Here is a 17,831-nt window from a genome sequence, read left to right on the forward strand (position 1 = left end):
ATCCACTAGTGGGTAAAGTAATTTGACCTTGAATAAAGTCAAATTAACTGCTTTAAAATTGATAAAAGTAGGTGAATCTAGTAATAAAGATGATTTACCACCTGTGGAACTACTGGAAGCAGTGATAAACGCATTTTTTGCGTTGTAGTTTCCTCGCACACGGGTGCAAATGTATTTTACTTCTCGTGTGTTAAAAAACTCGCAAGTTCAGGATTCTATTCTCGAACTACTCGCTTCGCTCGTGGTTCAACTATAGAAACCTTTCACTTGCTCGTTTTTCAATTCCACACTCGGCGTTAAAATACAACTTTGCCCCCTTGTATAACAAATAACTATTGTTTTTAAATCAGGATCGAACAAAAATTATTATTTGATAATTTTACTTACTGGTCTATGTGAATATTAAAGCTGTGAAAACAACTCTTGAACTTACAGTATATTCATTATGTAACTGCACATAACATTATGCAATATGATGGCCACGAAAATAAGGTAGCGTAAAATCTAAGATTCGGTTTAGGGACAAAAATCATGTTTTGGCCGAAGGTTCAATTTGCCGAACTTTTAAACGAAACTAAATTATATGACATTTTATGGTAGCTAGTGTCCGACCAACGTTTCAGGAAGGCATAAAAAACGTTTGTCCAAACTCCAAACTAGGTTTTGGCCGAAACTAAAACAAACAGAGTTTAGAGGATTCAAACTATTCTCTGACAGTGACAAAGTATGCAACGGGAGGTGATGACTTTATTTACACATTTGTTTACGTGTTTCGGTGTTACGTGTATCATAATTATGGTAGAAATGTCTATGATTGAAATTTCTAGATACTGTAATACCTATCGGCCGTAGTAAAAGTCAATATATTATGACAGGTTTCTCAAACTAAACTTGGTAGTATCTTGGTAGTATGGTAGTTCTATAGGCAATTGATACAAGTTAAATTATCTTGCAATAAAAATATTTTATCCTGTGTTATTTTATTTTTAAAGTAGTCATAATGTAAATTAAAACTGAAATAAATTGCACATACGAGTATGAACGATAAAGTGACCAAGGGCTGAGGCTGGAATCGAACCAGCGTACTATAGCTTATTGACAGATATATGTACTAAGAGAGATTTTCCAGCCTATATTCAGCAGTAGTTCCTAACTGCGTCAATAGTCTGCGCCAGTTTCGCTAACGCTGCGCGCGCGGCGCCCTCCTCGCGCGCTAACTGCCGTCGCTCGGCCAACAGTGCGCGCGCGCGCTCTGCCTCGGCCGCCGCGGCGCGGGTTGTTTGCGCGCACTCCACGCGTAGTTGGGTGTTGCGCCGGTGGAGGGTTGAGATTTCCGTTTTACGAGCTGGAATGGAAAGGTACAGAGATGAATATAATGAAGACTAATAAATTCTCAATACTTTTAGGCTACTGGAAAAAAGGTAAAGATTTCTCTGTACTGCACATTCTTTGTAGTCAACGCTCTTACGATGAGTACTGTTCATAATAAAAAGCTATTTAATTGCCTTCGTCCCGAATTATCAATATTATTTACGAATCAATGACCAGTGTAAATTAAAAGTCGAAAAGTTCACTGTTTTGAGTGGGATCGAACCTACGATCTAGGATCCAGAAGAACATTTAATTTATATCTAAGTTTAATAGCACCGTTTGCAGAAAATTTCCACACACCTAAATCTTAACTAACTACAAAATACGAAGTTTCAAAGTAAGTAAAGAATTTACCTGCTTCAAATTCCTTATAATTCCTAATGAGCGCTTCGACGCCCGGCCACGCCGGCTCCTCGGCCTGGCTCGCCGCGTCCCTCCCCCCTCCCCCGCGCCCCCCCGCCCCCGCCGCCCCGCTCCCCGGCTCGTCCATAGACGTCGCTGGACTCGAAATCCCGCCCGCCGACTCCTGCACACTCTTCAACGAAATTATCTTAGATATATTAGGTATATTTATCTTAGGGTAATTCAAGTACGGCTGTTCAATCTTTATAGGTTTTTGGATGTTCTCGCTGTCGAAACCGGGGTTCAAATCGCGTTTTCGAGAGTCTACACCGCTGTACAGTTTGACACTTCGGTCGGCCATCTTGGATAGCCTGTCCAGTTCGGAGAAATTCTTTTCTGCTAACGCGTGGATGTCGCTCTCTCCATCATCGCAGGAAGAGTCTAATCGCTTTTTGATAAGATTGTTGTTCTCATTGACACATTTTTTGATTTCTGTTAAGAGCTGTAGTTGCCCATTCGGATCGAAGTCTGTTTCGTTATGGGGGCGAGGTTTCTTTGCGCTGTCTTCTTGGATTGTTCCGTTTCTGCGTTTTCTTTCTTGCAATATGACTTGCCACGCCTTTTCGTACCCTGGAAATGAGACATAGAACATTTGAATTATATGTCATAAATTTTTGAGCTGATCCCTAGAGGGAAATTGGGTAGTCACGTTATAAAGTGTGACCTGATGGTCTGAATGCCATCGATTTACTTACTAGTTGTTCAACAGGAGTTCAATTTAAATACAGTTTTGCTACTGGCTGGTAAAAAATTATATTATACCTAATAAATTCATCAATCGCTTGTGTGAGTTGCAGCTGCGTCAATAACTGCTGTCAGGTCTTCATATCCACCTTCGGAGCTGACGGCTTCTTTATATCTACAGTCAGTCTACGCAGTCTACTCACCATATCTATACTTCAGAGGCAGTTGTGTGAGCTGCAGGTGCGTAAGGAACAGCTGCTTTTGCGCTGGATGTGGTTCCTTCTGCTCCTTCGCCTGTGTCTTCCGTGGCCACTGCCGGACGCTCCAGGGTCTCATCTACACAGCCGGTCTACTCACAATGCATCTGTGTCGAGAAGATCTGTTTCTGAATGGTTTAGGGTCTTCACATCCTCCTCCGAAACTGAAGACTCTTCTACACAGTCGGTCTACTCACCATCTCTATACTTTGTAGGCACACTTAAGTGAGCTGCAGCTGCGTCAATAACAGCTGTTTCTGGGCAGGATGTAGTTCCTCCGGTTCCCTCGCCGGTGTCTAGTCTTCCGTGGCTAGTGCTGGAGACTCCAGGGTCTCATCTACACAGCCGGTCTACTCACCATCTCTATACTTCAGAGGCACTTGTGTGAGCTGCAGCTGAGTCAGGAACATCTGTTTCTGGGCAAGATGCTGTTCCTTCTGCTCCTTCGCCGGTGTCAAGTCTTCCGTGGCCGCTGCTGGAGGCTCCTGGGCTTTACCTACAATACCTACACAGCTGGTCTACTCACCGTCTCTATACTTCGGAGGCACTTGTGTGAGCTGCAGTTGCGTCAGGAATAGCTGTTTCTGCGCAGGATGCTGTTCCTTCTGATCCCTTGCCGGCGTGGAGTCTTCCGTGGTCGGTACTGGAGATTCCGGGAGCTCCTCTCTGCACAACCGATCCAGACGCCCTGCGGTGATGTAGGCTAACGCTACAGCGTCTTTGCTTAAACTCCGCTCATCTCGGTCTAGCTGCTTTTCTGGAAATCAAATAGGTTTTGATGAGAGTTCTACCTCTACTATTTGAATGTAGGTACAATACATATTTAGCACTAACGCCTGGATTATTCCTTTTCTGCCAATATTCTTACTCAGTGTATTTGCTAGGTAGTATACAATGCTGGACAAGTCGATAGGGAAAAATATCTATTTCGAAAACTGACTTATCCTTCAAGTTCAATAGGGTCCTTTCCATCTGAATTTTCCATTAAAGGGTTCTTATCGTTATTGCTCATGAAATATAAGGGCCTGTCTCTTATAAGTAGCCACATACAACTTATATTTACCTTTAAATGCATCCTGAGTTGCTAGTCGAAAACTTGCCAGAAATTCAATCTTCCCCGTCTCGACTTCACTCGGTTTGCTAAACTCATCTATTATAGCGTTGTATTCTTTCAGCTCGTTTTCTCCGTAATCGGTGTCACTGTCACTGCTATCGTCTTCTATTTTAATTTTAGTGTTTGCAAATTCCTTGTAAATTTCCGCTTTCATTTTATCTGGAGTGATTATATTTTTAAGGCTATCTGTTTTCTCTGTCGTCTTTTTGATTTCGGATTTCGATGTTTCTTTGGTATCACGATTGGATAGATATTTGAGTCGACGCATCCGTCTTCTCTTCTCGTACATGTCTAAAGAGCTAACTTCTTCCACTTTAGTAATTTTGGGTCTAATATTAGTGATCACTATTTTTGGTTGTAATTTAGAATCCATCTGGTATGGACATGCAATAAATAACTTGTCTGGCTTGCTGGTATCTAGGGGTTTAGGGAATTCTTTCTTATTTTGTGCGACAAATTTAGGATATTCTCTATTGATAAACGGTTGGTTCATTTTGTTATCAGCGTCTACAATCATAGGCACCTGATATACTATTTGTGGATTCATGATAACTTTTTGATTAGATGTTTGAAACACTATATCTGATTTATTTGTTTTATTTGCTAGCGTTTGTAAAACATTGTTACTTGATTTGAGTACATGAATTTCTTTGCTAGTCGTCACATTTTGAGCTTTAATGTTTTTTATATTATTTGTTTCAGTACCGACATTAGCATCATTTGTTTTATTTTCATTGGCTGCAGTTTTGTTTGGCTTACCATCTGCTGCTTGACCGATTTTATTATTTTTAATCATCATTAAATTTGCTGGAAATTGTACGTTACTCAAGTATAAAAAATTTGGCTGTAACACAACATTCTTTGTTTCTTGTGTCTGTTTGTCTTTGTTCTTTTTCAATTCTTGTTCTTGTAAGGTTCCTGACTTCTCCTTCACGACTATCTTATTCCCATATATCTGGTTCTCGGTGATCAAATTCTCGAAATCGTTCTCGTCGCAGTTCTCTTGGTGCAGCCACTTCAGGGACACCACCTTCGACGAGGTTCCGTTCTCGTTCATGTGTTCTTCTTTACTTTTCTTTATTTGACCAGACAGTCGTGAAGGAGCTTGCAGGTTTTTTGACTCGAAGTTACTTCTTTGCAGTAAAACCTGTGGGTTTTGTTGCTGGATCGTCAGCAGCATTTTAGGATTAGAAGTGTTTTTGTTTTGAATAAATAAAATTTGGTTTTTCTGCTCTCCGTATGGGTTATCAGGTGGTTTGTTGGTAAAAGTTGGCTTATTGGCTTCAGTAGTGACAGGGTTATACATAGTCTTAGTTGCAGACGCTGGCACTTGTGGTGTGAATGCTGGGAGCTCCTTTCCTTCAGTCGGTGATGTCGGTTTGGGCTCCGGTTTCCAAAACTGATTATCTGTTTTGTTTATTGTCTCTGCAGCATTTAACAGGGCACTGATATTATTACTACACGTCGTCACAGGAGGGTGCAGTGTACTGCTAGTGAGCTTCGGTACTTCCGGTTTCACTTCGGGTTCGTTCTGTGCATTCTTTAATACGATGTTACTTTGTATTTCAACTATGTCTTTTGGATATTGGAAAGCTGGATTGAATGGTGTTTGAATTTTTTTACTAACAGCGTTCTGGTATATCGCGTCTGGAGGGTTACTAACGCATTTCATATCAATTTTGCTGATTGGTATGCTAGTTTTAAGACTGAATCTTTCAGGGGTCTTCTTTTTTGCATCTTTGGTGTTCGCTTGCGATGGGATAGTAACCGTTGCTCCAGATCCCTGCGAGAGGGAAGTGATGCTCATTTTAGATTCAACTGATTGAGGTTTGGGATCAGGAATGGAAACAGCCGGTATGATTTCGGGTGTGAAATGTTCTTCAAAGTCTTGTTCTTTTGGAGTGTCAAGTTTTGCTGGTTCATCAGGTTTTTCTTCGGTCTTTTCAACATTTTCTTTCGTTGGCGGGAAGGAGAAGTCGGTCGGGGTTTGAGGCGCATGGTTTGGGGGCATGATACCCTGGTAGGAGACAGGTTGGAACGCAGAATATCCCGGGATGGAGTAAAGGTATCCTCCGTAGCTAGGATAGCCTGGTTCCACTTGTTTCGTCGTGGTGACACTAGGGCTGGGGTTCGGAATTGACGATGGGGAAATTTTTGGCGAGTGAGAAATGGGCTTCGAGGGAAGGAAGGGCTTTTCTAAAAAAATGTCGTCTTGTTTGAAAGGTTCGGTTGGCTTAGGGGGTGGCTCAGGGGGTATGTGCGCGGGGTCGGGCGGAGGCGTCACGGCGGGGTGACTCGGTCTACCTGTGAAAAAAAGAAGACATGTATCGAAAAGATCAAATATGTAAGTCTAATTGATCATAAATGTATATATTGTACTTGACGATTGAAGTTGTAAATACTTCAAATGATCTAGGTACGATATTAGTTTAGGTAGAACTGAAAACATGCATACGGGAGAGGAATAGCGCACTACAGATACTACAAGCCTCTACAAAGCATCGATCTGAAAAAGAACATCCGTCTGCGCTTTAATTCAGCCGACCTAGCCAAAGGTCAATCGTTGACGCTGCGTGGCGACCAAAAATCCTATCTGGCTCTATCGCGCTACTACAGAAGAGCTAGGAATAGCTACGAAACGCGTCCGCATGGTTTTAAAGCTCGGCCACACATGCGCGTTTTGATAGCGTAGGCGGAGCGTTAGCGGAGCGCAACGGTAGCGGTGCGCCGGACGAACGCTGGCGTTGCGCCCAGCGGACGCCGGCGGGAACTAACGAGCGCGGATTGCGAGCGGAATGCGCGCGGATTGCGAGCGGAACGCCAGCGTTTCGCCGGCGCACCGCTATCATTGCGCTCAACTTACGCTCCGCTCACGCTATGCTATCAAAACGCTTTATGTGTGGCGGAGGCTTTTAGAGGAATTTCCTCCCGCGGACGCTCCGGCTGTGGAAGAAGTGGATGCCGAGGTATTCCCGATGAACTACAGTATGGGGTTCTTCAAAAAAGGAGTGTACAAGTTTCTAATGTGATACCCCTTGCAGGCGTCCAGCTTTGTCGCCTTGGCTACACCAAAACGGACGAACGATAGAGATACCTAACGGTTACTGAATGTGAACGGGTGTCACACAAGTCGTGTACTTAGGTGTGTATTACGCTATGAATTCTTGCATCAGTACCTTTCTTTAAAGCTTACCTATTATTTGACTATTTTCGATGTTAATGAAAAAGAGCCCGTGAAAAAGAGTCCAGAGGCCGTGAGTTCAAGTCTCACCCAGGGCAGACATTTTCCACTTTTAAATTTATTCTAAGCCCAACGGCATCGATTGCAGACGTTTCTGCTAATTAGAAGTTAAAATTTAATGAAAAAGAGCACTGTTTTTCAAACAGTTCAATACTGTTATTAATTATTGTTTGGTGATTATGTCATTTATATCCTAGCGGGTTGCTGGTGTTCACTTATCTTTGCGGGGTATAGATAATTTTATTTTCTCAAACATGCAATGAAATATTGTCTTTACGTTCCTTAAAATGGGCTGGGAAGTATCGCTTTTTGGGCGCAACAACTCTAGAGGACTGTAAAGGGATTTCATATTATTTTTCAGGCCTAGGCCTGCAAAGTAACTTTTTTTTTATAAAATATTGTCCTTTAGAGCATTTTTTATTTATTTCATTATATGTTTGAGAAAAGCACTATACATGCCTCGGCGTGTATAGCTCGTATCCCTATCCGGCCTCGCTCGCACGCTCGCTCGGCCGTATATACCCACTTGGCCGGAAATCCTCATTTTCCCGGCCTCTGATGTAATGTACTATTTCATAGTACTTGTTTCATCTTTTTATGCCCGTTCTTTTTTGCTAGCTAGCAAATAGGTTTTCTATGTATGTATGGTAGTATTAGTATTTATGTCTGAGCTTTATGAGGTACTTATAGTATGAATTTTCTGAGATGAACGTTTCGCTTTTGCCGTAATCTGTTAAACAAAGGCCTTTGTTTCTATTGTTCACGGCGGCTAACTCCCGTTTCCACAGCACGTGCTAAAGTCTCCGTGTAGTTAAAAAGCAACTATCATGATAGCAATAAGGTTCAAATTTATTAAACAGTTTGCAGTACGCAGGTAACTTTTTTTAAAGATGACAAAACGTGTTATCTCCGAAAGGGCTTTTTATGGATTTGAACCTTATTACTATCATGATAGTTGCTTTTCAACTACACTGAGACTATAGCACGTGCCGTTTAAACGGGAGCTAGCCGCCGTCAACAATAGACACAAAGGCCTTTGTTTAACAGATTACGGCTAAAGCGAAAAGTTCATCTCAGAAAATTCACGCTATTCACTTTTATACTTAATTTTCTTCACATTAATACAAACCCATATATCCAAACAGCTACCACAACCAACTGGTCCGTAGCTTCCTTATCAACCATCTCGGTCAAACGGCAGATGTACCTTTTTCATTCGTTTGAGCAGATTTTTTCTTAAACCACACGGTGACAAACTAGCATACGGCAGGCTAATAGTAAGCAGTCAAGTCACCGTAGCCAATAGACACCTGTAACTCCAGAGGAGAGTGCTACATGTGCGTTGCCAACCTTTTAGAAATCTATTATTATAGTACTAAGCGGCCACATTCATAACTTAATTATAACCAATGCACTATATACTCTCTCTCTTTATTTATGAATGAGTCTTGATACTTGATTTTTCTTCTCTCTCTGTTTTAGATCTGTATATTCCTTGTCTGGTCTGTTTTGATCTTGTTATACGTAGTTTAAAGTTTAGTTTTAGTTTTAAGCCTAGTTTTAATTATGGGTGCCCTGAAAAATCAGTGCCGTGTCTCTTAGACACGGTCTACGGTATACCGGTTCACTCGTTTTGTATTGTGTTGTACCTATATTTTTCTTATACCAAATAAATATATATTTTTTTCTTCTTTCTTTCTTCTATTCTACTTATGTCACGTACACTCATTTGTATTTATTAGAAACGTCTTCTCAATTAGCAGTCCTTATTTAATGACAACGAGACTATTATAGCGCTTAAAATCAACGTAATGGGCACTTGGCCTGCCGCCATGAAGGCCTTTGTGGGCGCTCTGTCCGTACTGCTCATAATAAATCTACAGGGGACCCCAGGACCTTTAACCAAGAGTATACAATCTTTGACGCGTCGTGGCGAACGATACGCTACTGGCTCTGTCGGAATATGGAAGAACGATAGAGAGAGACAACTACAATAAGCTACTGAGTGTCAGCGATTGTATCTCTTGGCTACACACCCAAGGCTGGCGCGTATTTCTTGCATCGTGTCGTTTTGGTAGGTACAGGAAGAAAATGTTGCCAGCGTAAGGCACTGGTCCCACTGCGAGTTAGTAAGTTATGAGCTATCGGCTATAAAAACGAACAAAAGATAATCACTCCCGTGCAAATAAGAGACGCGGCGATTTTGATAGGTAGTTCACCGCTGGGCTACTACGTCTTGCACAGTGATTCTTTCAAAAATCAATCAAAACATTTATTCAGCAAGTAGGCCACAGAGGCACTTTTACATGTCTACAAAATAAATAGTATGAATTCAACTAATGTTAGACTTTTTATAGCCGATAGCTCATAGTTTACTAGCTCGCGGTGGGACCAGTGCCTTAGTGCGTTTTCACATTATGCAATCCGATATCGGAAGTCGGAAGGATTTCAAAGGAAAAAAAATCAAAGATGGCGTAAATATATGGGATATCGGTCCGACATCCGATATCGGATCGGATAATGTGAAAACGCCCATAAGGGCACCATGCTGCAGGCTGACTTTAATTTGTAGTATTAACTATGAGCACTAGAGTTATTGGTTTATTTTTGAAGATTGAAACTATTGAAAGTAAGTATGTTTAAAAATAGCAGGTTTTTAGACCCTTCAGTTGGTATTTTATATTTACTGTTCCATTTTTTTACTTATCCTTATCCTTGATGCTCACGAAGTCCTGCAATCTTCGTTTCGGCCTGCAGGTGCAGACGCGCCGTGGCAGCTATACTTGTAGCACAGTATAACAAAGAGTACTATAGTACAGTATGGCCACTCCCGCTCCCCGCTGAAAGTGCCGCCCACCCCCCTCTCGGTTACCTCACAGTTACCGCCTGTCAAAAATACGAACAGTCGACCTGTCATATCTCACTCATACAAGCATAGTACGCGTTCACCTACACGAGCTTAGACTGTGTGCTAGGAAGTCTAGGAACCCGCCTCTTTTATATATTTGATCGCCAGTGTCCGAGGTGTGCTTATAGGTACGCCCTACAATCTTTACATGGCTCTTAAGTATGTTTATGTTCCCGGTAAGGGCATTTATTTGTGTGATGAGCACAGATATTTGTTCCTGAGTCATGGATGTTTTCTATGTATATAAGTATTTATATATTATATATATCGTTGTCTGAGTACCTGCAACACAAGCCTTCTTAAGCTTACCGTGGGACTTAGTCAATCTGTGTAACAATGTCCTATAATATTTATTATTTATTTATTTATTTATTATTATTTATTATGTAATAGAACTATTACCATAGATAAAATATAAGAAGATCATACCATCCCGTACATTAAAATCCCACCGCCTAAGACTAAGAACGCCGCATACATATAGATGACGCCACAAGAAATGCCTTGTTGCCATCGATTATTTGATTATTTGTATCGAGCCATAAATCTATGTCAAAAGTGACACTTAACGCCATCTACAAGTATAATCGAAAGCTACAACTTTTTTTGTGGCGTCATCTATGTGTGGTGTAGTACCTAATATATGCTCGTTCGCATTTTAATGTATGGGATGGATGATCTTTTTATATTTAATCTATGCTATTACATATCATTTAATTGTTTATTGAATAAGTATTTTACATAAGCACATACAGTACAGTTTTCTTGACTGTATAAAATCTTGACAGCTGATGTAGAAGGCCCTGTACAGAGTAGAGTTAAGCAGTAAAAAGTTGAGGTTTTGACACTTTCAACAATTCAGTTCTCTCAACATGGCATCGTAGGTATTGCACACATTCAGCTGTCTTAATTTCTGGGCACGACTTTCTAGTAGGTATTGTAACGGCCTACGATTGACGTAGCACAGTTCTTGGCTCTACGGCTACGAATCTCGCAACCGTGGTTACATTACTAGTCAGATTTTTTTAGATTCTACAATTTTGTTTTCACTTCTCGGGCTGTTCGGCTCTGGAACTCTTTTTCTGTCGAATTCACCCATATATGTCGTCGCTTAGCACCCATAGTACAAGCTTTGCTTAGTTTAGGGCTAAGTTGATCTGTGTAAGGTGTCCTCAATATATTTATTTAATTAAGACGAGCTCAATCCCTTGCTAGTTTTAAATCTCATTTGAAAGATGATTATCTGTACCTTCATCAGTGTATCCAGAAAAACTTCACTTTCACTTATATACTACTCCCAATCTTGGGGTTAATTGCTAAAGCGGACCCCAGGCTCCCATGAGCCGTGTGGTCGTGGCGAATTCCGGGTTAACGTAAGGAGGAGTAAGTTTTCCTTTCCAAGCAAATACATCTTACGGTAAAGTATAGACAACGCTTCGATCTTTATACCAATAGCTATTTGAAACTCATCTCAAGAAATATTACAAAAGTTCATACCTAATGTACATAAAGGTGTGTATACATATTTTTGGCACTTTGTATACACAGCTGTGTTGTTGACTGTACAAGTGTACACTGTCGTATGAAGTGCACTGATGGTGTTATAGTCCATTGTATGAAGTATCCAAATCTGAGAATATTGGTTCTAAAATTTTTGCTATATAGCCCATACAAAAAAGCGTACCCCTGAAAAAAACTTAGTTTTTGCTTTAAAACTAGATGGCGTTGTTTCGTAACCCGGGAGTGGAAAAAAACATATTTTCACCCATATTTTTACTTGTTTTTATATTATACTATGAATAACTATCAAAAAACTTTATTTTAATATCAAAATATTGGCTCAGAACAATTTTTACAAATTATATTTTTTGGTCGGCCTCGACGTAGTTGTGATCGCTTCGCTGGCTAAGTTTGTTCGCATGTTGTGTAATTATTGCCAAATAAAATGACTAGATGACGTTGGTGGACTAGGAAAATGTCACATCCGTTTCGTTGTTCATTAATATAATATACTTAGTGATAATTTATTTATTTATTTATTTATTTATTTATTTATTTATTTATTTAATAAGTTTACACGGCATTACAGCATAAACACCAATACACCGAATAAACTAACATAGACAAAAAATACAATTTACAAAAAAGTATTATAACGACACACAATTACTTAAAAATATCATACACCGACCGTGGAAGGCCTATCATCCATCGTCTCGCAATACCTCAGACACTCAAGATACACTGTCTTCCATCTCCATGCAAACAAATCGCAATAATAAACCTATATGTTGAGCTCAAATACGTTCAACAAAACGCAATCATTGTGCCAACAGATGTGACATCCATGTCACATCACAAATGTCATTGTATGATTTACTGAAATTATTGAATATTCATAATATGGATATTAAATATTTTAGAATCGCAGCAGCAATGCGAGTAGAGATACAGAATTAATAACTGTATAAATTAATAATTGTATGACCAATGACCTCATACATAAATTTACCAGTTTAGGTGACAGAAGGCGAATCCAATTTGTAAACATTAAATGTGCTAAGGAAAAGAATCTTTCCGATTTTCAACGGGACACGGCTGAAGGGGCGAGCTGGTTTCGACTGCGCCCATGCATCTCAATTGTCCAGAAAGTTCATTCGAAGATCATTTTGCTTATAATAATCTGAGTAATCACAATGAACGGTTTGACAGTATTTCAGCTAACATGTAGAGAGACTTGCTAGCTTCGTCGGTCAGGCTTCGTCTTGGACACAACGTGGATAGTTCAGCGTTTCTTGTATGTCACTCCGAGCACCCTAACCATTGGCAGCGTAGGCCATGCACTGGCCGACTAGGTGTGGCACTTTGGATTACGTTTTTATAATAAATTAATGATAGTTTGTATTGTTTTGGTAATATATTTTTATAAGTATTATACTCGTATAAACCTAAACTGAGATAATAAATGAATAAAAAGAAATAATTAGTGAAACTCTGACATAAGTAATAATTAATGAGACTAAATGCGTTTTCACATTATCCGATCCGATATCGGATGTAGGACTAATACCCCATACATTACAGGCGCTATCTTGGATTTTTTCCATTTAAATCCTTCCGACATCCGATATCGGATCGGATAATGTGAAAACGGACTAACACAATAGATACCTTGTTAGTGTTATATATGCCTATGTATATCCCACCAAAAACATTCTGTAAAAAATAGCCGTCTCGATGGAACTGCTTGTTTATCTCTAAAAAGTAATGAAATCTACATAAAGTTCCTTACTGCGATTTCTTTGTTATTATAGTTAACTAGCCTTTGCTGCGGCTTCGCTCGCGTTAAATTCTAAAATCTCTCCACAAACTTCCATCCTCCATTCTAAGGAAGTGGGGGGATATAAAAAGAGACAAAAAGTAGCCTATGTCACTTTCCATCCCTTCAACTATCTCCACTAAAAAATTACGTCAATACGTCGCTCCGTTTTGCCGTGAAAGATGGACAAACAAACAGACACACACATTTTCCCATTTATGATATTAGTATGGATGTTGTGTGACTTGGCCGTTGAAGTGTAGCGGTGCTGGCGACAGATTGGTGCAATGGTGTCATGGAGCACCTGGTTATAAACTTCTTTATACCCTTGTGTATAAACAAGTTTATAAGTTTCATATTCGATGGTCCGAGCTAAGGTTCGTAAAGCCATGAAGCCAAGCTGATAATTATTGACGCTAAACGCCGATCGAAACGCAGTCTGAAGTGGGTGATAGACGTACGATACGAGCAAGTATGCGTACTTAAAGCTCGACGACCTTTTTCGATTGTGTGTCACCGTAAGTACGCGTAAAAACCGCCGCGCATAGTAGTCGACCATCCAACGCGTACTTGCTCGTACGCCTATCACCCACTTGACGTCGCGCCAACACTTTATGGAAAAAGCGGGTTTTCGACAACTATCAATAAGATTTTAGACATTCAAAAATCTTCAATAATACTCAACTGTTTCGGTCGCACTCGTTCACATATAGGGGAATATATATTGGTGTGAGCGAGACGGTCAGGAGATTGATTGTCAACATGATATCTATCATAAACACCGTTCGAAATGGCCTCATTAAAATCTAAATTTTAAATATATTGAAAGTAATATTACTAATCATTGACGTCACGCTCAAAATGAAAGAGATAGAAAATTTGACAGTATGGTACTCATTTGCATGATTGTCATAATTCAAAATAAGAACGATGGCTTGCGTTGTAAACAGGGACTGAAACATGACACGGGCCCCTAGCGTCATCTATATACTTTTCACTGCATCACTTGTAATGCCGTTGAACTACCGCGTGCGTATTTAAAAAAAAACAACATTTTTATTCAAATGACACTCTTAGTGACATCTAGCGACATAGATTTACGGCTGCCAACGGGGTACGGTATTTAGTATGGACTCTGCTGGTCCTTTATAATCGTCCTTGCTAATACTTACCCTACTAATAATTTTCTGGGAACACCGATGGTGGGAGCGCATTCCATTCCTTTGCAGTTATTTGTAGTTAAATATTAATGTTTAATGTTCAATATATATGTGTGTTGTAGGTGCCTATACAAAATACCTCAGAAATTGTGCCTTGTTAACACTTTCGCTACCAAGAACCCGACTGTCGGGCACACCGCTCGTAGAAGCGTAGCCGATTACATGGGTTTCCCCGTATGTAGCGAAAATGTCGTAGCGCCGCGTAGAGCCCGGTTTCGAAAGTGTTAATAAAATAATCGTCAAACATAAATTATAACCACAACATATAAAATGTATGATTATTTTATTTTTATCCTATTACAAATACTCATTTTAAGCGACAATCTTTGGATTGTAAAAAAAGCTTCCAAAAACATCTAAAACTTCTACCTAAATCCTGTAAAATGCAAATCTTAACTCAATTTTTTCACCTCACCCATTTCCATAGCTCACGTAGACGCAACACCAAAAAAGAATCCACCGATAAACCCAACAGAGTAGCAGCTGTTTCTCCTCACGAACGCCACCACAGCATCAGCTATATCTTGGCTCTGCCTCACGCCTTCCCTCACGCGTTCCCAGTTCACATGGATATACCCCCACTCACACGCAAAATGTAGCAGTAATACCCCCCCACCTAACCCGAAAGCTGCTATCTTGCCTACTCTCATGAAAGCCGTGCCACTCATCCAGCCACATAAGGTACCAAGTGCTAGATTCCTGCTTGAACGATTCCTTGAGATCTTTTCTAGGGTTATGTCGAAGTAGGACTTGTCTTTAGGCTCTTCGTAAAGTTTGGAGACATCGCGCAAGTCAGGGATTGGTCTGGACATGGGGCATCGTTTGTCGAGGAGCTTTAGGTACAGAATGTCTTGTTCTTTCACGTTTTGTTTGGTTGAAAATGTTGATATGTGTAGCTTTGTTTTGATAGGATTGGCAGATGTCAGTTAGACAAAGACTAGAGTATTTGTCGTTTAAGGTTGGAAGTCTTTTTTTGGGTAAAAAACTTAAGTGGTCGAACTCTTTATTCACCGGTTCAGAAGTTCGAGGTAGTGCGAAATGCTTTTCCTTCGTATTTTTACGGAAACGTACGTACAGTCTGACCAAAAAGAAATAGTTATTTGTTATACAAGGGGGCAAAGTTGTATTTTAACGCAGAGTGTGGAATTGAAAAACGAGCAAGTGAAAGGATTCTATAGTTGAACCACGAGCGAAGCGAGTGGTTCGAGAATAGAATCCTGAACTTGCGAGTTTTTTAACACACGAGAAGTAAAATACATTTGCACCCGAGTGTAACACGAAACTTTTCCCCTCACTATAGCGAGGAAACTACAACGCAAAAAATGCGTTTATCACTGCTTCCAGTAGTTCCACAGGTGGTAAATCATCATTATTACTAGATTCACCTACTTTTATCAATTTTAAAGCAGTTAATTTGACTTTATTCAAGGTCAAATTACTTTACCCACTAGTGGATAAAATGCGTTTTTACCCGCTGGTATTAAAGGACAAAACGTGTTTCCGAGCTAGTGAGGGGAAAAAAAAATTAAAAAGTGGCAACATCGCAGTCTCGTCCCGTTTTCTCACACATATAGATTAAATTTGAAAGGAATGACACTACAATGTTGTCACTTTTTAATTTTTATTCTTTTTGGTCAGACTATACTGATATTCACTCAACTATCATGACAAATACAAACATTTTCATAAAAAAATCGAAGGAAAAATATGTCACATTTCACAAGTACTCCATCGCGCCGATAGCTTTTGGTGGGACCAGTGCCTAATGTCCATAGATAAATTAAAGATCAAACGTAGACAGAGCACGCTTACCATAAGTAACACCTATCAAAGCAGTTTCATGTTTCAGTAATTTGCTCTTTAATTCTTACCATACATTTACTTTTTTGAAGGTTAGGTAGGTATTTCACAAGACCAGAAATGGTGGTTCACGACATTCTTGTCTGTATTCATTCATTCCATGCGTACCAGCTTTCGTGAAGGGATCTATACTCCTAAATACCGCGTTTATTTGATAGACAGACAACCTCAACTATATGTATGGAAAATTAAAATTACATAATGATGCGATAATTGTAATTTTTCGCACATTCCGCCATCGCATGCGTACAACGCTGCGCCTATCTCATAAAACACTCGTGTTTAGCGCGGGCAGGTTCCTAAATGAAGTCTTCGTTAACTAAGTATCACTGCATACTTTCGCCTCAATTATAATTAATTTAACGAATCATCTCTCACTGTAGTCAAGAGGACAAAAATACTAGTAACATAAACAGTAAACCAAATACCCGTGAGACTCAAACATATCTAAAAATATTTTAAGCGGGTTACTCACGTGTTAAGTCGATATAAAGTTCGACACGTTCCGATCCATTTCCGAGGATCTTTCTCAAGAGTAGCGACCCCGCCTTTACATGTTGAGAGCGCGACGCATACTGCGGGCGCTTGCTCTGTGTGCGAGGCTGCTGAGGGCGGGCTTGAGAAAGATCCTCGGAAATGGATCGAAACATGTCGAACTTAATATCGACTTAACACATGAGTAATCCGCTTAAAATATTTTTAAGTAAACCAAATCTTGATTCAGCGGCAAATTTGAAAAATGTAGGGCTCACGGGCAAATTTTCTTCATAAAACGCGTGCCTTCTCAAACCTTAACGTTGATGGAATCACCTACAAGTCATAACTCTTAAAGATTGATTGAGAATGAAGGGGCGAACGTTTAATTCGCATTAAATAATTGAATTTTTAGTGCCAAAGTTTTCGTTTTTCTGTGCCATTTGTCGGGCTACTATTGGTATGTGTTGAAATCTAGTCAGAGGTCTCACTTTGTTGCTTAGCGTAAAGACGATATTTGCTTTTATTTTTATAAGGTACAGCGGGACAAATATCGACTGGGGGGCAAATGTAACTGATCCATTTTTTCCATTATTACACTATGATGTTGAGTTCTACATGTATCCACTGAACACGCCTACCATATATAACCGGTGGACACTCTATTTAATAATACAAACATTGTAAAACATGGAAAAAATAGACCTGTTACATTTGCCCCCCAGTCGAGGTTTGCTACGCTGTGCCTTACGAATAATTTGTCTTAAATGTGCTTATGGCAAGCGACAAAATGTTTTTTTCCTGGAAACTCCGCATTCAACTGTGTTTAGTATATATACTCAGGTACCTAAGTACTCCCTATTTTTTGAGAAAATTTAAATGATTCCTTGAAACGTAGCTCAGTCTCGTCGCCGACGCTTCACCTATAGGCAACACACAGCATATACTAACTACATGCGCTATTTCAAGCCGAGGGGGGGA

At 40.0% G+C, this 17,831-nt stretch overlaps 1 protein-coding gene across 1 annotated transcript; it reads right to left on the bottom strand.

Annotated features, from left to right (window-relative positions):
• Nucleotides 1–244: 244 nt before the first annotated feature.
• On the bottom strand, nt 245–6,480 carry LOC125238043. The gene is made up of 4 exons (XM_048145330.1): nt 3,778–6,480; nt 3,241–3,471; nt 1,726–2,343; nt 245–1,345 (listed from the first exon to the last, which is right to left on the bottom strand). Exons 1-4 carry the CDS (start codon nt 5,837–5,839, stop codon nt 1,137–1,139), a joined length of 3,120 nt encoding a protein of 1,039 aa, XP_048001287.1. The 5' UTR covers nt 5,840–6,480; the 3' UTR covers nt 245–1,136.
• Between the last annotated feature and the right edge of the window lie 11,351 nt (nt 6,481–17,831).

Source organism: Leguminivora glycinivorella, chromosome 22 (assembly GCF_023078275.1).
Source record: "Leguminivora glycinivorella isolate SPB_JAAS2020 chromosome 22, LegGlyc_1.1, whole genome shotgun sequence".
NCBI classification, from domain to species: Eukaryota; Metazoa; Arthropoda; class Insecta; order Lepidoptera; family Tortricidae; genus Leguminivora; species Leguminivora glycinivorella.